This window comes from Ochlerotatus camptorhynchus, unplaced genomic scaffold (assembly GCF_037179485.1).
Source record: "Ochlerotatus camptorhynchus isolate MF236.1 unplaced genomic scaffold, CSIRO-AGI_Acam_v1.1 ptg000050l, whole genome shotgun sequence".
Taxonomy (NCBI): domain Eukaryota; kingdom Metazoa; phylum Arthropoda; class Insecta; order Diptera; family Culicidae; genus Ochlerotatus; species Ochlerotatus camptorhynchus.
This window is the reverse complement of record NW_027040540.1, coordinates 1,439,232-1,466,188: the sequence shown is the minus strand read 5'-3', so window position 1 is coordinate 1,466,188 and position 26,957 is coordinate 1,439,232. Positions and strand designations below refer to the sequence as shown.

The following is a 26,957-nucleotide window of genomic DNA, read 5'->3' as shown; positions in this document are numbered from 1 at the left end:
CTGTGCGGAAACCCACTTTTTCTTCATGTCTTCCTCAGATTTGACCTCCTTGGGATGCTACCATAGTGCCTGCATAATAATAACCCATTATTTTTCGATGGACCTTAGTTCCGGTGCGGGGGGGGGGTCATGTCCTTGGGCACGAAATTGACCCCATTGGCTTCGTACCACTCCAAGACAACAATTGAATAGTGGCACGAAGCTAGATCCGGCCAGAAGATCGTATGGCCCACGTGTTGCTTCAATAGAGGAAGCAGACGCTTTTGTAGACATTCCTTGAGGTAGATCTCCCCGTTTGCCACATAAGCAGATCGCTTGCCAAATCATGTATTTCTTGACAAACTTTGAAAGTTTCTGCTTAATTACTTCCTCCGGAACATCAAACTTGTGCTGGGCGGTGAAGAACAGTAGTCCCGGAAGCTGCCGGAAGTCCGCTTTGAAAATGAGGCTTCGTCAGCATCTGGGTGTACAGTTTCCGGGCCCATGACTTTCCCACCTATTTTGCCGTTCGTCACGATTTGGAGGCTTCGGCACATTGTACGTATGCAGTCCCTCCCGGTGCTTGGCTCTCTGAACGAAAGACTTGGACAGATTCAACTTTTTGGCCACATCCCTGACCGAAGCATTGGGATTCCGCTTAAACGCTTTCAACGCTTTCTGACCTCATTTCTCCGATACTCAGAGTTTCGTAGCAACGTTTAATCACACGACTCACCGTTTATTACACGATTCCGAGTTGTTTTCCGATGTCCCCATGAGAGGGTTGAGAATTTTCCAGGTGCTTGCACAAAATCAATTCGTGACGTTGATTTTGGGTGTCCAACTTTCGAAAAACTAACTGCGATAAAAATACAGTGTAATGGGTAATTTTCTATAGCGATTTTTCCGTGATACAATTTGATGTGGGACACCCTTTAGGCCATAATATGGCGCACGTTTCCAACGAACAATGTAGCAGGGTATAATTTAAAATTTCATTTCTAAAGTTACGGTTAATTTTTGTTTTCTTAATAATTTTAATCTTGATACGGTTCTGATAGACCATATAAAAACACAACATTTGAATTTAAAATTGTATGAACAATTGTATGCTGCTATACGACTGATATAAAGTTCGGAAACCCTATATTTACCTTATATCGCAAAAAGGGCGATTAACGGGCTTCTTGGTTACTTGGGTGTGCTACTTACCATGGATAGGCTAACTTCTAATTGCTTACCCTTCTGACTAAAAGAAAACATGACCAGGGTAACACATTAGAGTAGCTTTCAACGGTTTAGGGTGCATTTGCATTAAAATTCCCCTAGGAAAATCAATAAGGGCGTAACTTATTCAATATTAGTCATGTAAATCTTCAATCCTATGCACTGCTGTAGACAATCTAGCTAATTTACAATTCCGTGACCAATCAGCTCACCATTAGGCGAAACCATCATACCTACCGTCACTTCGTGGGAACACAGCTCGCAAAAAATATTCGGCGGTGGATTCCCACAGGCCGAAACGATGTCCTCAATTTTACGCGCCATCACAAAATGCGGCGGCAAACGATTTACGCCCCCCAGTGGCAGCTCCGTTGCCACGCCACAGCTGGGACAAAGCAAGTCCTTTTCCTTATCGGAGTACACCATTTTGGCAGTGAGCTTCGCTTTTTCTCTTGCCTGAAATTGATAATCTTGATGAACAAATCGTAATCGAGGTAAAAAAAATGCCACAATAAGCATGATCCAATCAGTGTGGCTTGCGAAATTGAAAATCCACTCTCCAATCAACAGAAGCCAACTGACCCCGAAGTAAGATCAGAAAGTCCAGTGTATGTAGTACTTGCCTTCTCTTTCGATGGTGACTTCAAACAGTTTTTCTCCTTGAAGTTCTGAAAAGACGCTCTAATCTGATCAAAACGTGATTCCCCGCTGAAAGCTCCATGATTAGCAGCACAATTGATGGCACGTGAGGGCTCATGTGCTGCAGCAACCGCAGCTGGGTGCTTTTCATTTTCTCCGCTTTCATCGGTGGCTGACAAAATGGCAAAAAGGGGAAAATCAAATGCTCAATCGTTCGTTCGTTCGTATGGTTGTGCTCACAGAACGGCTCTCCTACTGTTGCCCTCCGTGGAAGCAAGCAGGAAGCAAGGAATCAAGGAAAAAACAGGCAAACTTTACTGGTACCGCAAACTCCCATTTACCAAACCGGTCATCGATAGCTGCTACATAGCAAATCCATTCCAGCAACAACAACAACAACTACAATAACAGAACTATCAGAAGGAGAAAAAACAGGAAGTTCATAGCAAAACAAAAACTTCAATAAATCAACAGCGAAATTGCATCGTAACGGCGTAATGTGGGAAGCATTTGTGGTAAGTGAAAAGAATCGGAACGGTGCTCACCGCTCCCGTGCCGCGTGTTTGTGTATGGATAAAGGATGCTCGCACTGCACTGGCCACCACCCAGTATCGATACGTCGTTGACGATGGGGAAGCCAATAAAAGTCATCGCCGACTGGGGCTGGGGCTCCCGGAAAGCACGTGTCTCACATGCGGATTCATAAATCTGTGAACATCGAACGTGCACAGACAGCAGAACTCGAACATTGCCACAAACCCCAACAGCCGCCATTACCTCTCACATGGCGAGCTGTGGAGCACCCAAGCTGGCATTCCGAGAACTCCATTATATAACCTGGTGTGGGTGGGCCGGTTGTGTACGGGGAACAGTGAATAACTTGTGCTCCTTGCTAGTTGTTCCAAGTGTAGGCACAATGTAGGTATGAATGTCATGTGTAACTTGTGTTTCCAACTGTAACGACATGCATAGGATCCACTCGCCAGCAGTAGCTGCCTGCCAGACTAGTGTGATGCAACCGTAAGGGCTCGTCTTTCGATGATTGGAAAAATTGCAATAACTATCAAGGTCTCCGTTGACGGTGGGTGGGTTATTATGCTTCTCATAGTATAAGAAAATGTACAGCATTCAACCTTTGGATACTATTTTGCATAATATCACAAAAATTTAAAGCCACAGTTAACGAATTTAAAGTCATTAAATATTTCAACATTTCCAAGTGATAAGAAATGCACCCAGTGCCGTATTAGCAGTAGAGCGATGGTGGGCTTAAGGCAAGGTCCCAAATTTGAAGAGCGCCCCGACTCAGAGGCATCAATCATATCCTTCCCAAGACATCAAAGTACTATGATTTACAAAAAAAAACAGGCTCACATAAAAAATACCGCATTAAAGGCGTTTACACAATTTTTACGTGGTGAGAGCCTAAGGTTGCGATACTTTGGGGTTGGGATAAGACCAAGTCGAAGACAACCTGCGGAACATTTCGTAATAATATATTGGTAATCCATTTCTTGCAACTCTTAAATTACGAACCACCCACGTTGGTGAAGATTTTGATTTGCTTTGAACTGTTTTCTGTAATTTTTTCGTTCGGTGAAATTTTTGAACTAACTGTGTTTAGTTCCAATACACTATGACTAGAAAGTCATCTCGTTTGTTTTTAGGAGCCAGAAGTAGATGAGTTGTACAAACTAATTATTGACCATCAACTACTCAAGATAGATTAAAATGAGTGAAAAACAAATTCAGTGAGGCTATAAATCAGACTTCATTAGGATGCTGATCATTAATATTGAGTCCGAAATATTAATGCAAATTGATATCAACACTTCTATTAACAAGTTAGTAAGTATGAGGAGTCGTAAACAGATTTAGATTATTCAGTTTAAATGGGATTTAAAATAAAGGCAGGTTAGAAAAAAATTAAACGACAATTGATTGCCGCAAGTAGGGGAATTTACGTATTCTCGGCAACCTAAGCAGCGACCTTCGTTCTATAGCCTTTTTCTCTATGGAACGCACACATATGCAGTATTGGTTTGTTTACAATCTTTTGCTGCCAGCTGCTCTAACAATTTCAGTCGAAAGAATTGTCAAAAACTGTTTTGAAACGCTCCAATCTTCTCTAGTGAGAGCGAGTATTGTCGGCAACCAGTTTTTCTTCGGCAACCGTTCCATTTGAACTGCATGTAAATCTGCTGTTCTATTATCGGCAACTCGAAATCAGCTACAATTTGTAGTGCGTGTGTTTCATTTCAAGAAAACCCTGCTAGATTGCTTTTTCTCAGTGGTATAAATATAGTCAAATTGAAGCTGAAAGCATAAAGAATCGTTTGCATGCATTCAGCGAAGTGTTTTCGTAAGAAAATCCAGTGAAAATAGTGTTTCAATTTGGGTTGCCGAAAATAGTCTGTCATGCCGAAGTCGTCATTTCCCCTATTTTGTTTTTATTTAATGTGCGCTAGAATTTAAAAAATCTAATCACAAGGGTCCCAAATTAAAAAAAAAAGACCAAGGGCCCCAAGGATGGTAAAGACGGCCCTGAATGCACCCAAAAATTAAAAACCAATAAAAAATACAGAAAATAGGTTCCAATTCAATGTACTTCTACACAGTTCGAAAAAGAAGTGTAAATTTCTGTTCAATTTGATGCACTTAAATGCAGCGTCACATATCATAAGGCTTGTACTCGAAAAAATGCACCATTTTTATCCGTGTGTAACTTTTTTATCTGTGGGTAAAATTTGATGAAAATCTGTGTATAACTAGTTTAGAGTGAATTGTTTACATGTGCAAAATTTCATAACAATCTGTTCAGTGGTTATTGAGATGTTATCGAAACAAGAAGAAAATCGCCGGAGAATTTTGCGCGTCGTCATGGAAAATCCGACTGCGACCATGAGATGGATCGGAAGACAACTGGGAATCACCCATTCAACTGTGTCTCGGGTGGTAAAATCGTTAAAAGAGTCCCAGACAACCGAGCGGCGGGCTGGAAGTGGAAGAAAATCGAAGACAGCTGAACCTGTGAAGGCCCGGAAGGTGTTGGATTATTTCAAGCGTAATCCGAAACTTTCGATTCGCGACGCGGCTCTGAAGGCAAAGCGTTCCGTCTGGTTCGTTCAGTAAACCATGAAACGAGCTGGGCTTCGTGTATTCAAGGTCCGGAAGGCACCGAACCGGCGTGATCAACAAAACACGGCGGCCAAATCCCGCGCAAGAAAGCTGTATCGAGAGTGGTTAACGAAACCGATGTGTGTGGTTATGGATGACGAAACCTACACCAGGCAGACGCAAAGCAGATACCGGGGCTGGAGTTCTACGTTGCCAAATCACGGTTTGATGTTCCGGAATACATAAGGAAGAAGAAAGTGGACAAATTCGCCAAAAAATACTGGCAGGCCATATGCCAATGCGGTAAAATGAGTAAACCGTACATCACAATGGGTACCATCAACAGCGAAATTTACCGCACCGAGTGCCTTCAGAAGCGTCTGTTGCCCTTCCTGCGGTCCCATGGAGGCGAGACATTATTTTGACCGGACCTGGCATCATGCCATTACGCGCGATCGATGTTGGATTGGTACAGAGACAATAACGTTGTTTTTGTACCAAAAACCGCCAACCCACCAAATTCACCAGAGATTCGTCCGGTGGAAATATTTTGGGCCATAATGAAGGCCAAAGTTCGAAAATCGTCCAAGGTGTTTAATAACGAGCTGGAGTTGAAGAAATAATGGATGAAAGTGACCAAAAAGGTCGGCTCCACCATTGCACAAAATGTAATGAGGGTTCTTAAGAAAAAGGTGCGGGCTTTCAGCGATGGAAAGGAAATTGAATAAAGTCATTATGTTGTGTAAAATGTATTAGTTCATTCCTTGAAAGTTTCAAGAAAATCCGACTTAAAATAAATTTTTGGCGAATACTTTTGCCTGGTGCATTTTTTCGAGTACAGGCCTTATAAGATTACATTATATACAGTCACCCCAGTATTATGAGCCACCCAATATTATGGGTCAGTCTTTGCAGTTTTTGCGTTTAAAACACTATTTAATAACATATAACCATCAAATAAAATTTTAATGGATACCAATAACATATCTCAACATGCTTGGCTCAGATGTACGTGGTATGTTCTTTTTTTCCGGCAGACGTCAGTAAGCTCCGATCAGCTGTTAATTTGTTGTTGTTTTCATCAGAGCCATAAAACTCCGCTCTTAAGTAATAAGCTAAATACCTACGCATATGGCCCATAATATTGGCAGCCAAATTCACTTTTGCCAGTATTATGGGTCAGGGACGTTGATTAACAGCGCTGACATTATTATTTTTATGTATTTCATTTTCATTCTGAAAAATCAAGGAAATGGCAAGACAAACCGAAAAACAGCATAGTGCATCTCGCTCTTGAACAGGCGCGACAAACGGGAAAAGTTTGGCAGGCTATAAGAGACCATAATCTCCCTTACAGTACAGTTCAACGGCATCTTCGAAAACAACCAAATGTAACAAGCCAGGACCTAATACTCTTCTTCTTCCTGAAGAAGAGACTAAAATCGAAGAATGGATTCTTTACATGTCCAGAGCGGGGTTTCCCGTCAGTGAATCGAGCCTTACTCGTACTGTTTCTGAGTACGCAAAAAAGATCCGGAAAATGAGAGAATCACCCAAGTCATTCCCGAGTAAGTCAGTATTGGATATTTTCTAAAATAAATTCGTTCAAATTATTCTATTTCAGGCAAAAATTGGTTTCATTTCTATTTGAAACAGCATCCCACTATCAGTAAGAAATTCATCACGAAGCTTCCGAAAGCTAGCGCAAAAGTAACCAAGGAGTGGAAGAAAACCTCAAAGATATTGACGTTGACCTTTCGATCTTCAATGATCCACAACGCAGCTACAATTTCGATGAACAGGATTCCTGCTTGTACCAACTCGATTCAAAGCTCTGTGTGACGCTCAAGCCAGCAATGTTTACTTTGTGAATATCAACTGCGACAAAGAAAACTTCACAGTACTTTTTGGAAGTAGTGCGGACGTTGAGCTCACACCACCAATGATCATCTATCCCGGCAAGCGAGTAACACGTGAAATTGCAAAGAATATTCCCTCTGGCTGGTCTGCATGAGTTTCCGATGAGGGATGGCAAACTTACAAAACATTTTTAACGATTAACATTAACGATTTCTACAGCTGACTTTTAAACAAAAATGTCGAGTTCCCAGTCATTGTCTTTATCGATGGACATAAGAGCCATATTAGCATCGAACTGTCTGATGTCGTTTTCGGTTTTTAACCTGGGTCAGAGTCAACCCTGACTCTCAATAAACGAATGAAAATGGATCCGAGTAGGATCTGAGGTCGAGTCAGTATGATGGTGTTAGTGCAATCGTTCGAACTGTCAAAGTCAGAGTAAAGAAATCGACGAAATCCTAACAGCCCATTTTTGTGCAGTGCTTCAGAAGTTCAGTATTTTAAAATTGTAAAATGATAGAAGCGGAAATCGATTTGTCCAACTATCAGCTTGTCCTGAATGAGGAAGGGAATGTGCTACAGCAAGATGGGGGGGGAATTGCCTGAAAAATAGGAATACCTTGATAGGGTTAATCATAAAGGTTTAATGCTTTTTTATTATTATATTTAATAGAATTAAACTATTTCCAAAAGCTTCAGAAACTTTTGTGCATCTTACACCAAAATATAAAAAGATTAGCTTATTAAGTTATTGAGTTCATAGTGTAGTTGTATAGGTTAAAATTCTTTTCTTTTTATTTAAAATTAAAATAAAATTAAAAATAATTTTCTTAGTATATTAATTTCAGGTTCTTTATTGCAATTTCCTAAAATTCTTGAATTCTTGTAGCATAAATAGGATTAGAAGTTAATTTACTTTCATTTATTGCCTTAATAAATGAAGGTAAAAATTTTCAATAACCTCAGAAAGTAGATTAAAATATTTCTTAACTCAAGCTTTTGCTTCATCTGTTTTATTATTTGCAATTATTTTAATTATATTATTTTTAATAAAAATTGAATAGTTAATAATAATTTTAATGATTTATTAATTTAATCAACTATTACTAAAAAGAGGAGGTGCTCTTTTCCATTTTAAATTCCCAGGAGTAATAGAAGGCTTAAGTTCAATTAATAGTTTAATTTAAATAACTTGACAAAAAATAATTTCCTTTATTGTTGATTTCATAAAATGTAATTTGTAATTTGATCTTAATTTCTTTTATTTTATCAATAATTGTTGGAGCCATAGGAGGATTAAATCAAACTTCATTACGTAAATTAATAGCATTTTCTTTAATTACTCATTCAGGTTGAATACTTATAGCTATTATGAGTAATGAATTATTATGATTTACTTTTTTTTACTATGCTCCATTTTATCAATATCTATTTTTTTGATATTCAACAATTTTAAATTATTTCAGTTTAATCAAAATTTTAATGTTTCAATAATAAATCCTTCAATTAAGTTTTTCATCGACTTTAGTGACTGGCTTGAAAAAAGTTACAAAGTCACTAAAAAGTGACTCGCTAGCAGCCCTGCTTTAAAGGAATTCCTGGAAGTATCCCAAGGCAATTCTGAGAAATATTCACACGTAGTTCTTTTATGTATACCAAGAGGCTTGTCAACAAATTTGCAAGAGAATGTTGAAGATAATTATGGAGAGAAATTTAACGGATTCTAATAATTATTAAGAATTTGAAGAGAATTGCTGAACGAATACTAGCGTTTTCTGTTGTTAGAATGTTATAGAGAAAATTACAGAACGCCAAGATGAGGGAACTAGAAGGGAAGAACTTTGAGGGAAGTTGCTGCTCCGTTTTCATAGAATGTCAATGATTTCAATTCGATTGCGTTGAGGTGAAAATACATGGAAAAATAGATAATCGGGTTAGGACAAGCTGCCTACATTTTGATAAGTTGTATTCGATTGTAATTTTGAAAATTCCCTGAGTATTCCAGGTTTTCCAGGAAAAATAAAATTCCGTGAGGATTCCTAGTTTTTATGTGGTAGGCACCCTGCTTTAGTACCCCAAGGAATTCCGGAACATTTTTCTACCATGTGTACTTTAATGAGTCTATATGCGTGAATCTAAACAAGAATTCCTTTTTTGATGACTTCAGAACATTTCAGCCCAATCTTCAAAATTTGTCTATGCTAATTTTTTTTTTGCTTGTTACCTTGATAAATCGCTCGGAACACTTTGCAGAATATCTTCGGAATGTTCTCAAGTTCATTAGAATCATTCCCCTTCTAAGAGTTCTTTTTAGAATACCACTAAAGCTAAAATAATCTTAAAATTTTCAATGGTATTCCTTCCTACAGTCGACAAAATTTTCGAATTTTTTAGAATAGCCAAAAAATTCGCAGAAGTTTTCTTTCATAATTCTACTTAAACTTCGCATGCAATTCATTTCAGATATGCTTTGAAATTCTGCACAGTACTATCTTGGGATTCTCCTCTGCAATTGCCCTTGGAAACTTCCAATATTTCCCTCCTCTTCAGAATGCCTTGGATTTATCCTCAGAATTCCTTGAAGCTTTCCTCAGAATCCCTTTCTAATTACCCTCGAGTTCATCTCGGGTTTTTCTTAGATCTCACCTCAGAACTTTCTTGAAATTCTTCTCAGAACTCCTTCAGAAATCACTATGAATTGTCTGAACTTATTTGGGATACTCATTAGAATTGAACCTGGAATTTTCCTCGCAATCGTCAAAACGAACGGATTTACCTTGGAAGTCGAAGATTTCCGCCAGATTTACTTCCAAGAGAACTATGACTATTGAGGATGACTATTGCATGTAGAAAAAAGACGAAGGCCAATTATAAGTCGCAAATGGGGAATAAATAGGAAATTTAAAATCGCAGCAGAGTTTATTCTGGAAAATCAGGAAAAATATCGATGCAATGCAAACATATAATGTTCCGGTATTTATTAATTCCGTCTTATTATTAATTGTTGTTCAGATTGACGTGATGAGACATACGCCTCTTCCAACATGTTAATCGTCAGTTTAAACTTGCAGCAGGTACAAATAAGGCACAATAAATTTAAGAAATCTCAGTGTAAAGCTTACTTGCACATTATATTGGTTCAATTTATGGTTGGTTTTGGGTGGCCTATTTGAATCCGGGATAATATTACAGTCACCCCAGTATTATGGGCCACTTCCATTTGATTAACACGCAGAAATGACTGTAAATCCTTATTTTTTTCCTTTGTGGGCCATCTGAGGAATCAAGATTACTGAACAAGATCTCGGTGTCGGAGTCATCATCAGACGAACTTGACGATGATGATAATAACATTTCAATAAATTCCATGTTCTGTAACGAAAACGTACGAATTAAATACAATTAAACAATCTTATCACAACACTTACCTCAATTTTTCTATGCTGATTTTCAATCCGTTTAACATTCGATTACATTCGCGAATGGTGAATAATGTAAACAACATTTGATTTTGACAGCTAGCGTTTGTGTGTATTGGTGAACCCAGGTTGGATCTCAAAAAATCGACAGAGCGAACCTCTTCAAGTTTGAGTCAGACCCAGGGCGGATCTGGATCCAACCCACTCGAATAAAGAAACGTTTTGACAGCTGTTAGGGCGGATCTAGGGCGGAACTAGTTTCGCACTAGAAATAACCGAAAACGACATGAGTTTTGCATGGAAAAGAAAATCATCTTAGTTTCTCTTTTTCCAAACTCGACCAGGTTCCTTCAGCCTCTGGACAAAGTCTTTTTCGGGCCTTTGAAAAAAAATTGGTTTAAAGTATTGACGGAGTTTGTTGGAATTAGAAGCGATTCCATAGTAAACAAGGCCTACTTTGGAAAATTGATGAAAACCGCCATCGAAAGTTTTTCAAACTCAAAAGAATGCCTTAAAAAAAGGTTTAAAACTCTGCGGTATTTCTCCATGGAATATTAACGAGATTGATTTCAGTACTTTACCATCAAATGTATCAGAGGCGGAAACTGGAACAATCGATGAAAATCCAACGACAACGAATACGAATTTCAATCCAGCAAAAACGACAGATTTTTATCAACAACAGCTTACGTACATTGAAATGGGACTGGATGAAGAGGTTCTATCTAGATTCAATGACAACCGTCTCAAAGACTTTTGGTATGGCCCTTTGGAGGAACTGGCAGGTCCGTAGGTCTGATATTTACGGAGCCGCTGAATCAGTGAGGAAGTGTTTCTTTGAACTTCACTTTCGATGAAAGTGGCAATTGTATTCCGGTTGAAAAGGTAAATAATGAATCAGCATTTGATAAGTTTGCTTCAAGTTTACGTTAGCAGCACTAATATTTCAAAATCTTTGGTTTATTATAGCCAATGAATCGAATACTGAAGAGCCTGTCCGAAAAACTGAACCGGCAAATGATTCTATTCACGAAAGAGAAGAAGGATCCAATCTTCAATCAAAAGATCCGTTTGATGATGTGCTAGTTTGGCCTAAAGTAGATGACAAGAAAGGTGATCGTAAGCGAAAGACTCAAGAACACGTTCCTTCTGTGGCAACTAGTGCCAGATGGCTAGAATGGTACAACAAAAAGTATCAAGAGAAGAAAGAGCAGGAAAAGGCTAAGCTAGCAAGGATCGAGCAAAGAAAACTGCAGAAAGAAAAAAAGGAAGAAGAAAATCGAATGAAAAATTTGTCTAGATAAAGCAAGCGAAATGTTAAAACAAAGCCGAAAACAGGCAAAAAGTTGAAGCAGCAAAGTAAAGTCGAGCAACGATAGGAACAGAATCTGAGAAGAACATGAAAGAACAAAATTAAATTTTAAAAATAACAAGAAGAGAAAACCTAAGCATCTGCGATTAATTGAAAGTCTACTGTTTTTATTTTCTTCCTCAAGCATTTTTTTTTCAATAATGAATGCAATGAATTGTTACAGTATTGGCGTTTTTTACTCACAGATTTAGAAAGAAACAAAATCTCATAAATATCTAAAAAATAAGAAAAATGTAAGATCCATTTTTTGCTCAGAAGAAGTTCATTTCTCTTTGATTGACCCATAATTCTGTACAAAAGTGACCCATTATGTCGGTAATGTAATATATCTGTTAATTTGTTATTTTATAAAAGTAAAACGCTACTTTAATAAGAAAATACAATCAGAATACAAAACTATCAGATATTTACCTTTTATATTGCAAAATTCATATGGTCAATCACTTGTTCCTGTGGCTTTGTCAATAATTTGGAAATACGATCTTGTTTAACTGGCCCATAATACTGGGGGTACTGTATCATGTAAAATTCTGAAACATTTCATGCAATGTAGCGAATATTGTAAACAAAAGCCCATCTTTGTAAACAACATTGTTTACAAGTTGCTCGGTTGCGTGAAATGAAATATAAGTTTACGTGAATGAATGTTTACATCACAATTAAATTTCAGAATTTTTATCTGTGTAAATAAAATTTAATCAGCAAGTATAGTGGTCCCGGTAAAACAATATACGTTCAAAATTCGCCACGAAAGGTGGATTCGGTTCTGCACAAGACGGAGAGAGCGAGAGAAGGATTAGTAATTTCCGTTTAATTCCACTATCTCGTTTACTTATTCTTGACAGATACGCGTATTTCGTCTACAATGTGCAAACTTCTTCAGTCTTTTGTACTGTAGAGTCGAGTATTAGTACAAGACACTGAAGAAGTCTGCACATTGTAGACAAAATGTCACTGATAAGCAAAAATGTAGTAAAATTAGATGGAAATTACTAATCCTTCTCTATCTCTCTTTAAATGATAAACCATAGTTCAAGTGACAATTTATCATATAAAGATAGTTTTCGTGATTTCTATCTTGGATTTTCTTTTAGAGACTTCAGAATGTGATTTTATTTATTTTTTTTCCAAAATTTAAAATGTAGGTACGTAGGGAAAATGTCTCTAATGTTAGCCTATGGATCTAAGATTGGGCCCATCGCTAAAAATCTGCTATTTATCAATTTTACCTTGATGAACGCGTTATTGGAACGTGACTAATGGATATTTTTGGTTGCTATTGAAAATTTAGTCGATTGCTGAATTTATGTATGGGCCCAATTTAGGAACACTTAGGCCGACATTAAAAAAGTTTGGCAAGCAACTAAAATGCAATGTTTTAAGGAATGTTTCCTTCATTAAAAAATTAGCATTTTTTTTTTTGGTTTTAAAGGGTGATACGGTCAAAATTTGGTCAATATCAACTTGACGTATTTCTTTCAATTTTGCATTTAAAAAACCTGAACACCCCTCATTTTGAAGGTGTGTGTGTGTAGAATGTTGCTCCTATTTTGATTTTGGAATTCACTCTTCAGTTGTCAAAATGCCGTCCAAGCAAGAAGAGCAGCGTATCAAAATTTTGCTCGTGCATCGCGAAAATCCGAGCTACTCGCACGCAAAGTTGGCAAAATCGCTAAAAGTTGCCAAATCAACCGTTACAAATGTAATTAAAGTGTTTGGGGAACGTTTGTCGACAGCCAGGAAGTCTGGATCGGGGGGAAATCGAAAACCGGAAGCCGCTGAGACGACAAAGAGAGTTGCCGGTAGTTTCAAGCGAAACCCTAACCTCTCTCTCCGGGATGCCGCAAATAAGCTGGGTGTATCGTCTACAACCGTGCATCGAGCCAAAAAACGAGCCGGACTATCGACTTACAAGAAGGTAGTGACTCCAAATCGCGATGATAAACAAAATACGACGGCCAAAGCGCGATCCCGGAGGCTGTACACGACGATGCTGACGAAGTTTGACTGCGTGGTAATGGACGACGAAACCTACGTCAAAGCCGACTACAAGCAGCTTCCGGGACAGGAGTTTTATACGGCAAAAGGAAGGAGAAAGGTAGCAGATGTTTTCAAGCACATGAAACTGTCAAAGTTCGCAAAGAAATATCTGGTTTGGCAAGCCATCTGTACCTGTGGCTTGAAAAGCAGCATTTTCATAGCTTCCGGGACTGTCAACCAAGAAATTTACGTGAAAGAGTGTTTGAATAAACGTCTGCTGCCTTTCCTGAAGAAACACGGTTGTTCCGTACTGTTTTGGCCGGATTTGGCATCTTGCCATTACGGTAAAAAGGCCATGGAGTGGTACGCCGCCAACAACGTGCAGGTGGTTCCCAAGGACAAGAACCCTCCCAACACGCCAGAGCTCCGCCCAATTGAGAAATACTGGGCTATTGTCAAGCGGAACCTAAAGAAGACCAAAAAAACTGCTAAGGGCGAGCAGCAGTTCAAGGCAAACTGGCTTTCTGCGGCAAAGAAGGTGGACAAGGTGGCTGTACAAAATCTGATGGCAGGGGTCAAGCGTAAGGACCGGCAATTCGGATTTGGAAAAGCGGAAGCCTAACTGAATAATTTTCCTGAATTTTATACTAATTGAACTTGAAAAAGAAATTTAATTTGATTTTTTAAATAAACGATTTCACCGATTTACACGCGTTTTCCCTTGACCAAATTTTGACCGTATCACCCTTTATTGGTTTTGGGATTATAAACATCACGAATAAAATATGCCACCATGTTCATTACCCTTCTGTCAAAAGTTGTTCGTGCGTTGTTACCATCAATCTACACAGATAAAAATTCTGAATTTTAATTATGATGTAAACATTAATTTACGTAAACTTAAATTTAATTTCACGCAACCGAGCAACTTGTAAACAATGTTGTTTACAAAAATGGGCTTTGGTATACAATATTTGCTACATTGCATGAAATGTGCCAGAACTTTACATGATATATAATATAAAATTATATGATATATGACGCTCCATTTATGTGCATCATATTGAACAGAAATTTACACTACTTTTCGACCTGTGTCACATGGATGTTTTTTTCTGTAAAATTGAAGAATTTTATTAATCTTCTTTAATTTGTTAAAACAAAATTCGATGGTTTTGTCAGCAATTAAAATTAAATTGTTCATAGTATCTTTTTTTCTTTTTTCAAACATGAGCAGTTCTTTTGAGTTAATTTGATTTCAAGAAGTTTGGTACCACAAATAAAATATTACATGACATTATGCATTCTTTTTTAAAAAACTGCTTGTGCTATTCTCATACCAATATATGTGGCTAATATTTTTCATTCGGTATTGTTGAAATTTTATTTTCCCTGATGACTCAATTTGAGTCAACACTTAAAAGGATTTTCCCATCTTCAAACAAGAGTGAAAGATTTACTGTATTGGTAACACATGAGCAATTTCTTAAAGTGATCATTCGGCCTAGTTTCCGTTTGACCTAATGACCTTCAGCCTAGAGACCATTCGGCCTAACTACCATTTGGATGGACAATGACCTGAAACTTCGGCCAAATAACCGAGCATCATTTATTATGAGCGTTATTATGTTATTCATGATTTTCTATACAAAGGGTTGTCATGTTTTTGAAAATTTTCTTTAAATTCATTATACATTCGCAATGTTATTAACAAAACGGTACAAATTATGAGTTATTTAGAAAATTAATATTACCAGCAAGTTATTCAGATATTTGGTGCTTTAAAATATCAGTATATGGATCAATCTCGTTCAAGAGACGAGCTTATCCAAAGTACATTGGGATGCTGGTGGTATGGTGTATTAAATTAAATAATTCATCGGCTCCGTAAAGCTAACGCGATTGAGCCTTCCAAATAAACGTGCTGAAAAAAAAAACAAATAATTTATTTACTGCTTTATGGACTCATTTTGGCCCCATTAAGTGTTATTTGTATGTGAAGTAGCACATTTTTCAATAAAATATTTCTAATAACTTCGAAAATAATTGAGATATACTTTGATTGTTTTCAGTAAAATTAATATTTATTTATTTTAAATTCACAACTTTGTAGAATAAAGAAAACACATACATTATAAAGAAGTTATAATAAAAAACGAATTTTCAGGAGCCATTAACATAAAACAACCAGCATCTCATCAATGTTAATTGATAGAGCTACAATGTGTTGAGCAAAGTTGCTTGAAATAATTGTTTCTACAACTTTGTTCAAGACACCATTCGTCTTTCTCACTTATGTGGAAATCAATATTTGCATCTCACTTCTACGGGGATTAATCACAAAAGAGATACTTCAAAAAGAAGGAATTTATTTTATTCAGAAACATTTTCGAATATACCAAATCAATAACATTAACTTTGGGAGGGAAAATATTTACGATAACGGATTAGCCCTCAGGAAACACTGTGTAATAGATTTAGGGCTGATTTTTAGTGAATAATTGTGAGTGTTGCAATTTCATCGTGGACACCCTTTTCACCCTTCTTACAAAGAAGGGTATAGATATCACTTGAAAAACCGACTATCGATCCGAGGCCCGGAGGGCCGAGTGTCATATACCATTCGACTCAGCTCGACGAGATCGGAACATGTCTGTGTATGTAACGAAATGAATGCGCTCACGTTTCTCAGCAACCGCTCAACCGATTTGGACAAACTCGGCGCCAAATGATAGGTCTTGGGGTCCCATTGAACGCTATTGAACGGTTTTGGAATCGGTGAACCGGTTCCGGAGATATGGCCGGAATAAGATCCGGTGAATATGGGCCTTCACGCTGGATTTAACGGAAAACGTATCAAAACCATCATGCGACACATCAAATTACTACAGAATTCAAAAATAAGATCAATGCAAGTCGTGTTAAGTGTTCCAGACCACATTGGACACACTTGGACATGTTCCGGGTACCCCGGAGAAGTTGCTTGAATATGAATTGAATTAAAACCCATTAAATCATATTAAAATACGATGATAAGGTGATTGGTAGCCTCACCAAATAGACTACACCCAGATATATTCCGGGTACCCCCAGGCAGTGGCGCAGCGTCACTGGATTACACGGGGGTGGGGGGCTTGGTCACTGATAATGACAATAAAATAAATAAACTTGAATAAGTAAGAAGGGTCTGATCACACCATAGGTGGATAAATTCGGGTTTTTTAATATTTCATCAATTATCAAATATCTGGTTTAGGTTACTGGCCACGAATAATCCGAAAAATGGCAAAACATTCTTTGTCCGCACCCATTTAGTAAGTCACGCTTCAAATATCATCCCCGTATAATCGCCAATGACCTGAAATGTGTTACTATATAATAAAACAAAAGTACGTCACGTGGAACTCAAAAATTAACATTCGTCTTGTTTTTCCTATACCATATGCTTTGATTGTCAGAGGTTTCTGAAAGCTGTAATTTTCGTCCAAATCGAACAAACATTGACTGCTTAAGACTTCACTTTAAGATGATTCCTCAAATGGTGCCATGTAGGCTATAAATAAATACTTCCAACTCTAATTATCAATTACACAAATCTCGGAAATTAGAGTTCCATTTCACCTGAAATTCCTACAGCGCAGCTAACGTGGAGTAACAATTTCATTGTAGTACGTGTCGTGGAAGCTGATATTTGTGCATTAAATGTTTCGAAGTGGTAGCGACAGTAAGGATCTCACAGCGAACCACCTTAATCCGACTGATTGATGAACATTGTCCGTTGCAAATTTAAACCAAGTCGAAAGAGATGCACAAAGTTCACGATATGAAATTGATCCAAGTTGATTAATGCCCCTTCATGGAAATAATGTCTGCCAAGCTTGTTCTTCAAAATTCTAACTATTGAACAACTCATGATAATGAAGTAATTAAATTGTGTTGTTAGCGGAATGCTTAAATAAAACAGCAAAAAAGGGTTATCTTCAATTGAATTCCACTTAATTAATTTTGGTATCCATGACAGATACGTATTTCGACTACAATGTGCAGGCTTCATCAGTGTCATTCTCACTAAAGAACTTATCAAAATCAAACCTCCTTAAGTACTCATCTCCTAGATAAAAAAAAGTCAAGATCACAGGCTTAAAAATGAAACTATAATGTGTTGAATCGGAACCTACCTAACTAATAAAACCAAAGATTTAAGTAAAGTAAAGGAGAAAAAATCTATACAACTCTCTAATAAGGAAAATCCCAAAGGCTTGGTAGCCATCATAATGAAGTTATGAAATTGTGTTGTTAGCGGAATACTTAAATAAAACAACCAACTCATGATGCTCAATTGATCTATTGAAAGAGCGTTTTTTTTTTTAGTTGACCCACCAGGAACAAGCGTGCAATTCTAAACCGAACTATGTGCTCAAACTGAACTTCCGTTTCTATTACTTACCATCACCTTTACCTCCGAGCTCGCAGCCCTCGGGCTTACAGTCCCAGTCAAAGTTGGCACACTCGTTAATCCGCCGCCAGAATAGGTTGCTTCCGCTGTGCGAGTTTGCCTCCAGTTCTATCAAACATCGTTTACAGAAGGTGTGCAGACAATCCAGCACTCGTGGCTCGTGGCACAACTTTTTGCAGATGCCACACTTGTACTTACTGGGAAGAAAGTCCGTTGGGAACTGGTCGTACATGGTACTGGAAAATGGCAGAACAAAGTATACTTTACTGCCCACACGGCTAGCTACGGAAGTTGCCATTACACCTACAGTATTTCGTCGAATTTCAGCGGTGTTTTTTTGTCGCCGAAGTTGTTCAAATCCACGAAATCCTGGTCCTCACTGAACATTGGCAACAGAATTCTTTTGGGAACGTCGTACATTCCTACCGGCTCCGGGACAGGCTTGGGCCTCTCCATAACCAGTTGCTTCTCCAGATCCGATTGATTACTAAACAAAGAATTTCTCCGTAGGCTAGATTTGCGCGGAATTCCTCTTCCATCCGTCGCATCGCTATATCCTGTTATACTCCCCAACTTTTCCGGTTTCAAATTGAATTTCAGCTTCCCGTTACTCTTCAAAAATGCCTCCATCTCACCCGATCCCCCCAGATCATCCTTTGTGAATCTATTCTTCAATATCACCACCGCCTCTACATGTTGTTCCTCGTTCAGCCTGACGTATTGAGCCGATCCACTGAGTTCAGTGTCACTCTCAGCGGGATTCTCGTCGTAATCGCTCGCTTCCGTATCACTTTGTCCTAATGGTGATGGTGAGGGTGGCGATGCATTTGACGCATCATTTTTCACTTTTCGGCTTCGCTTGGGCACGGTTTTGTCAGCAAATGAATTTGAATTCACCTGGCAATCCGACGAACACGAAATTCTAACATTTCCAACAGCATCCTCACCGTCAGCGTTGGTCGGAATAACCGTATCCATCGTTTAGCAATTTTTTTCGCTGCAAATGTTTTGTCCTAACCACTAACGCTGTTCGGCTTCACTGCGTGTACAATACTGAAAACTTTCCCTAGGCTTGGTTTGCGTCCACCCCAGTGGCATACAGTTTTCAGGTAGGGCGTAATTTAATTAGTAATAGGTGACGCCGTCAACGCCAAAAGCGAATGAATTGGCTTCGGCCAGAGATGTGAATCCGCAATCTGAAGGATTTTAAAAAGTTTCTGAACTGGCTATACTATAGACGGATTGAAAAATAGCTTCAGTTCCAGGTTTAGGACAAATTGGCAACAGATTTTTTTTGTTGACTGATGCAGTTGGTAACTTTTGGTAGCAATCTGATGGAATTGCGTAGCGGGTAAACTTCGATTCTAATGAATACTAAACCACAGCAATTTTCCTCATATTTGCAGTTAATTTGATTTTCATGGAGTAGCATTCACCGCCACTCTAATATACCAAAACAAAATTAATTATTCATCCCACTAAGGATAACTGCATTTCCAACCAATTAAAATAAAATTTTACTATAATTATCGATAATTGAATCCATTATCGCAGCACCCCAGTAGTAGGCAATTTTTACTTTAGACCCTCTGTTACGCAAGCTTCATCGCCAGTTCGACCGAGAACAATGACTACTCAGGACCTGTATCACGCCAACCTTCGGCCACTGATCATCACCTCCAAGATCGTCGGGGCGGAAATATGGACCTCCACCAAGCGGTACACACCAGCGTCCTTTTCCATCATGATCCAGATAGTCATCTACTTTGGCTGTAATATCTGGACCGCCGTCCGGTTCCGGCAGGACATTATACAAATGATGAAGATCATCAATTGCGCAGGCATTGCATTGCAGCTGACTATCAAGTTTTTCATTGCCCTCTCGTTGAAGGAGCGTCTGAAGAAGCTGTCCGACCATACCGAAACCCATCTATATGTCCGCTATGGATCGGAAAAGGAACCAGAGAACCAGCTTGTTCGGACATGTGCTGAACGGCTCAGCATCATCTGGAAAGTGATGGCTTTCCTGTACTGCTCAACGCTGTTCGTGTTTGCTCTGTATCCACTTTTCATTTACATTACCGAATCTAAGCTAATTCCTTTGTTTATGTTTGAAGTTCCTGGCATAGATTGGCACACGACACAAGGATATATTATAACCGTTGCAGTACAGGTATGTACCTATGTGATGGGTCTCTGTGGAATGATTCTGGCAGATTATTTGTTCGTGTACCTTGTTTTTCACGGAATGACGATGATTGATATTTTTGAGCTGCACATGGAGCAACTTACAGCAAAATTGAAGAGCAAATCTAATGAAGACGAACCTGAAATTGAAAAATCGTGGAAAAATTGTCTGAAGGATCATATTTCCTTTACCAAGTAAGAACATTGTAACGGATTTTTTAAATGATGTTAAAAACTTAAGATGCTGGGAGAATTTGCAGGTTCTTTAAAGATATTGAAGACATGTTAGCGCTAATATGCCTGATCCAAATATTCACGGGAGTTTTTGCTATCTGTGACAATATGGTTCTTATGCTGCTGGTTATTAAAACTCTATGACCAAAAATATGTTCATTTCATAACATTCTGGTGTAACACTTTCAGACTGACTGGTATGCAGCCTATCTATTTCTTTTGGTGTGTTTTGTGCAACTGACAATTTATTTCCTCTTAGGAAATGCACTTGAATTGAAAGTAAAGTTGATCGCTACTAAATGTTTAACAAACCAAAAATCTACAAATAGATTTCATTTTTATGTAGGTTGATTCACTCCACGCATGTCTGACACATTTCCCATGGGATCTTCTCACCGTTACTCAACAAAAGGAATACTGCTTTGTGATGTGTCGGATGAGGAAATCTTTCATGATTACCATGTACGGTTTCTCACCATTGAATTTTGAATCATACATGTCGGTAGGTTGAATTCACATATCTGAAGAACATAACCTGTCAGATGCTCACAAATGGTTTCCCAATTGTAGATACTTCGTTTGCTGTACCAGTTCTTTATGATGATTTTCAACTTTGTGCAGTAGGTAGGCCACGCACCGTCGGGATTTTCTGAGGCATACAATCACGCCTTTCTTCGGAAGAGAAGTAAAGCCGTTGGTCCCCGCCATGAGGTGATAGGTAGGGTCCAGGAGTAGGAGCTGCTTCCCCGACATCAGTAGCATTGGTATTCAGTACGAAAACCAGATCAACGGGAAACAAATCAATAATAAGAAAAGTTGGTAGGTCATTACAGCCAGGAAATTCAAATTTTAAGTAAAAGGCGAAACTTTACTTGAACATTGATATGTGAACTCAAATTGTTTTATATGGAATGTTGTTTCGAAGGATAATGTTTAAATTAATTAAATCATTAATGTATACTCAAGTAAAAGGTGTAGTCGATAAAAATGGCACACCGAAAATCATCTGTTACTTTTAAACCGTATGAGTAAAAAACCTGAAAATTTGAGTAAATCGTATCCATTTGTATTGTTTACATCTGTCAAGTTTCATAGTTATTCATACAGCAGTTCCAGTCATGTCGTCAAAATAAGATACTGTCCGTGAAAAAAATGTTGTACTCTTAACGGGTGTTCAATAAAAAATTAGAATGATTTCAGTGCCGTCCAGCACTCTTGTAAGAGCACTGCGGCTAAGTTGCGTCGTACGGCTGGGCCCCTGCTCCAATATTCTTCGACGTTTTTTTGAAGAATAAACATTATGTTTTTTTATAAAAAAAAATATTGAATTCGTTGAAAAAAAAAGTTTTTACTAGCTATATGATTGGAAAAATTCTCATTTTTTATTGAACACCCGTTACAATCAAAATCCAGATGCGTCCTACCGTTGGGGATCGCTAAAAAGCTTGAAATTGCAAATACAACTGTGTCTCGTGTGATAAAAACCTTCAAGGAGCGTCTGAGTGCCCGAAAGAATTAAGGGAGTGATCGTAAAAGGACCGTCGAAACATGTCAATTCGAGATTTCACTAAAAAGTCCTAGGTGTCATTCGGTTTTTGAGCAGAAAACCGCGTGAAATAAGCGCTCCTGGAACTATCAACGGTGCGATTTACACGAAAGAGTGCCTTAAGAAGTGTTTCTTGCCATTCATAAGGAAGCATAAAGGATCAACTCTGTTTTGGTCTGATCTAGCCACTACGCTCGAAACGTGTTGGAGTGATACTGAGCCAACGGAGTCAATTTTGTGTCAAAATATATGAACCCACCAAATTCACCGGAACATCACCCAATTGAAATATTCTGGGCAATTATGAAGACGGAACTTCGCAAACATCCCAAAACTTTTAAAACAGAGCTGGAGTTGAAGGTAATTTGGGTTAAAACAACAAAAACACTGTAAAAATTGATTGCACATAATTTGATAGGTGGAATGAAAATGGACGGTGCGAGCATTCGAGATGGACAAATTTTGGTAATCATAACTCATCACTTCCTGAAAATTTCAAGAAAATCTGATAATCGGTTTAATTTTGGTGAGTAAATATGTGTGTGCCATTTCATGGTAATTAAGAAAAGATTTGTTCTCCATCAGAGATAGTTTAGTTATAAAGCTACAAACCAACCACGTCAAGAACCGATTTTCGTATCCCATTTTCGGCTGTCTTTTTTTTTTAATTATAATGTTTTCCAAAACATGTCAAAAGATCAGTATGAAGTTTTAAAAGCTCCGTCTCTTGCGGTTTTAACGTTGAATGGTTTTGAACATATTTCTTGAAATGAAAAAGTGTAGGTTGTCAAAATGAGTTTAAAATACTTTTAAATTACATTCTGCCGTTAACGTGATATGATACGTCCGCTTTTTGGCTTTTTTTTTCTCTAGTTTCTATGTGTCAGTGAAATTATTATCGTTGATGCTGTAGAAATGTGAATGTACATCATGCACTGTCGCAACTACCGTTAACATAGCTGCTAGAGTTCGATATTAATAGGTCGAATGTGTAACAGTTAATAAAACAAGTAGAAAGTTAAAGAAGAGGTGATATATATCTTACTGTAAATGTCAACCTTTATCTTCTTTTAAAGATTATCTATTTATCATTCAATATTGACACCATTACTAAATTTCTATTCAATTTGCCAAAATTAACGATCTACCACCTACCAAGGACATCCCTTTCTATACAGAAAATTATCATACGCCTAGCCACCAAGGCCAACCAATTCAAGTAATCATAGTAGTTGATTAATTCAAAGCCACACTTTGTACACTTTGGTTACACACGACCGGTCCAAAAATGATTCCAGCACTCAAACCTCCAGGTACATGGCAAGAAAAAAGTACCCAAAAGTAAGTTATTTTCACACATCTCGCCACTTTATTGCAGGAAGCCAAAAGTAGGTAAAGTGAGTCAAAGTAGTTTTCATTTACTTGTGTTCAAATCGTATGGAATTGAAAATTTGCTTTCTACCCAAAAGAAAGTCAGTTATACCCAAGAGTAGGTGAATATGATCGTGATTATACTCAAAGTCAAAAGTAGGTAAAAGTGAACTGATCTCTAGCAACGTTTTTTATTATCGTGTATGTGTTTGTTTTTGCATAATTATTTTCCCCCCTTTTTAATATCAGCTGATGGCTTCTACCAGTGCAACCAGAATGACAAATATGTTTTCTATAGAAGATTTGTAGGTTTATTTAGTTCCATTTCTTTTCTGTAAAACAAAATAAGGAAAAGTTTTTAATTTTTATAAGTGATGGTTTCTAAATTGAACACAGTTGAAGCACCTTCAAAAGCAATAAAAACATTGTTTTAAACACTTTTTTTCAATTAAATTGACAACACTGGATACGATGATGGATGATTCGTACGCACACATTCGTAATGTACACACCAAAAAATTCTGAATTTTACTGGAGATGTAAACATCCATGCATTCAAGCATTCATACATGTAAACTTCCTTTTCACGTAAACTAGCAGTTTGCAAGAAATGTTGCAAACAAAAGTGGACAGTTGCATACAATATATGGAATATTGCATGACATGTCTCATAAATTTACACGATCTATAATCTAAACTTGTATGATATAAGACGCTCCATTTCTGTGCATCATAGTAACGGAAATTTACACTACTTTTTTTTTTAGCTGTGTAGAAAAAACTATTTCAGCTTACCAAAACAAGTTTGCAAATGAAAATGACCCAGGTGAAGTGCATTTCATCCGTACATATCGTATTCACTGAACTTTGGATCAAATCTGGAACATGGATTTTTTTAAATTGAATAAATTGGATTTCGAGAACCGTTTCGGGATATTTGATGTCTTGTTCGCCATTGTTGAATTATATTTAATCTAATAATTATCTACCAAAAATTATTTATTAATATAGCCTTGAACATTTTATAACTCTCAATAGGAACTCAATAGAATTAAGCGACGACCAGATCCGATTTAAGGATTTTTGTTTAGGTGGTGAACTCTGAATTTTGCACCCCTCTCCCTGGCTCTTTGATCACATCTTCTAAGGGTGGATATTGCAACAAACTCTCACTATAATAACTTTTTTCTCTGACATGAAGTGGGAGTTTTTAGCCCAGGGAAGCCAGGTGCCCTTAAAACAAGTCTTCAAAGAGATCGACGAGATTTTTTCACACGTCGTCATTGAGCTGTGCTGAAGTTCTAGAACCTTGCTAGAAATGCAGCCAATTTTATAGTAGTTCAGCTATCTTCATAGAACTTCAGAGAACTTCGAAGAATTTCAGTAAGTTTTGTAAATTGAGAGAAGTTTATAGAACTTCATCACACATTTAGGAAAATCAGTGAACTTTAGAGAAATTTAGCAAATTTTGTAAAATTTCGTTGAAGATCATGGATTTTCATCAATTTCATTCTATTTTTAAACTTCAGCGACTTTGTACATGTTCAGGGACATCGTAGAAAATCAAGAAATCTATCTATATACATTATAATGAATTTCTATCCATCTATCTGTCTGTCTGTTAGCCTGTCTGAACCGATCGGCATGAAAATTTGTATGCGGAGGTTTTTGAGGAAAAGCAAACGACTGGAAATCTTCGTCCATGTTCCTGATTTTCAAGAAAAGAGACAAACTAAAAATTACCGAAGGATCACATCACTTTGTGTCTGCTCTTAAGTCTTCGAAATCAGCGTTAACGACGCCTTATGCTATAGCAGCAGAAATTACATTTCTCCGGACCGTCATGCTTTTCACCCCTAAAGATCGGTCTCAACAAACCATGCTCCTTTCATTGCCTCGTGATTACGGAAGACGCTCTAAAAGCTGCTTTTGACCGGGTTGACCACGCCATACTTTTGGCAAAGCTTGGATAAGCTTGACGTGTTGGATGGTTTCATTCGTTGGTTTACATCTTACCTTACCAATATAAATTTTTGTGTACCAAGCATTTTGAGCGTTCCTCAAAGTAGCAACCCAGTCGAAGCTTCGCTGACTGCTTGCGACTGCAACACCTGATCGATAGCTTTGAAGAGTGGAACACTGGGAATTTTCTTACCTTGTGTGATCACAAATGCTATATTATTAAATTACATCGCAAGTCGACACCAATTGCATATACGATCGATAACCAACCTCTGCAAAACGTGGACACAATTTGTGACCTTGTAATTACCCCTGACACGGCTTTAACAATTAAACAACATCACTCGGACATAATTGCCAAAGCTAACAGACAGCTCCGGTTCATCTTTAAGATCTCTGATGAGCTTCGTGATCCTGCCTGTCAAAAGCTCTGTACTGCTCTCTTTTGCGATCTATACTGGAATTTGGCGCAGTGCCCGTATCAAGCAGTTGGATAACGAGGATTTAACTTGTTCAAAAGAAATTCGTTAAAGTGGCGCCGGTGGTGTAGTGGTAAGCGTGATTACCTCTCACCCCAGCAGGCCTGGGTTCAATCCCAGTCGGCGCCACCGGGATGTTCTGAGGCATAACATCTCTGATCACGCCTTCCTTCGGAAGAGAAGTAAAACCGTTGGTTCCCGGTTCATGATTGGTGCTCAGCACGAAAAACAAATCGAGGGAAAAAATTTTTTTCGTTACGCCCTTCGTCACCTTCCTTGGAATGATCCAGTGAACCTTCCACCCTATGCGGATCGTTGTCTTCTCTTGGATCTTGAAACACTAGAACATAGGCGAACAGTAGTATTAATGGCAAAAGTGTTACTATGCGAAACCGGCTCTCCCAGAATTTTGGCCGAATTAGAAATCTACGTCCTGAGCAAGTTCTTCGAAATAGGAATTTCCTTCATCTTGGACCCCGTGCTGCAAACTACTGTACAGCTGAAACCTTCCGTCACCGGTTGCCACCGGTCTAGCGTAGCCCAATAGAAAGGCGATAAATGATTTGATACTGCTCAGAAAGCAATCCACTAATGGTGTAGACGAATAATTCTACGGCACAGGATTATTTTAAGCTACTGACAATTTTGTACTTGTATTCTTTTATATTTTGCTAATTTTATTCAACGTTTCTTCGTAAGATCCTTAATTCTAATGTAAATGTGAACAGATATGGGGTTTTTAGCCTAAATCCGAAAGGCGGGGGGAACCCACACAGCTTAAAAAAGTATTGTAAATTTCCGTTACTATGATGCACATAAATGGAGCGTCATATATCATACAAGTTTAGATTATAGATCGTATAAATTTATGAGACATGTCATACAATATTCCATATATTGTATGCAACTGTCCACTTTTGTTTGCAACATTTCTTGCAAGCTGCTAGTTTACGTGAAAAGGAAGTTTACATGTATGAATGTTTGCATGCATGGCATGCAATACATCGCCAGTAAAATTTCTGAATTTTTTGGTGTGCAATCATATATTTTATTACTCAATACAACCCACAGTTTAGTTCTGTTTTACGAATGAGATTGAAATACAATTGATTGTTTCGATCAGAGACGG

The 26,957-nt window shown here is 38.0% G+C and overlaps 2 protein-coding genes and 1 pseudogene across 2 annotated transcripts in view; 2 read left to right on the top strand and 1 right to left on the bottom strand.

The window, feature by feature from the left end:
• The window catches only part of LOC135717141 (E3 ubiquitin-protein ligase TRIM45), a 31,818-nt gene extending 12,791 nt beyond the window's left edge, over positions 1–19,027 (bottom strand). Inside the window, exons 1-4 of the mRNA XM_065239092.1 lie at positions 18,357–19,027; positions 18,041–18,285; positions 1,826–2,017; positions 1,444–1,676 (exon numbers count right to left, since the gene is read on the bottom strand). Of these exons, the coding sequence (XP_065095164.1) occupies positions 1,444–1,676; positions 1,826–2,017; positions 18,041–18,285; positions 18,357–19,027 (1,341 nt within the window). The remainder of the gene's footprint in view (positions 1–1,443; positions 1,677–1,825; positions 2,018–18,040; positions 18,286–18,356) is intronic.
• On the top strand, positions 6,503–13,109 carry LOC135717146 (NADH-ubiquinone oxidoreductase chain 2-like; annotated as a pseudogene).
• Positions 19,028–19,676: 649 nt separating the features above from the next.
• LOC135717140 (uncharacterized) lies at positions 19,677–21,094 on the top strand. The gene is made up of 5 exons (XM_065239091.1): positions 19,677–20,431; positions 20,497–20,596; positions 20,660–20,749; positions 20,817–20,972; positions 21,041–21,094. Exons 1-5 carry the CDS (start codon positions 19,677–19,679, stop codon positions 21,092–21,094), a joined length of 1,155 nt encoding a protein of 384 aa, XP_065095163.1.
• The last annotated feature ends 5,863 nt before the right edge of the window (positions 21,095–26,957 follow it).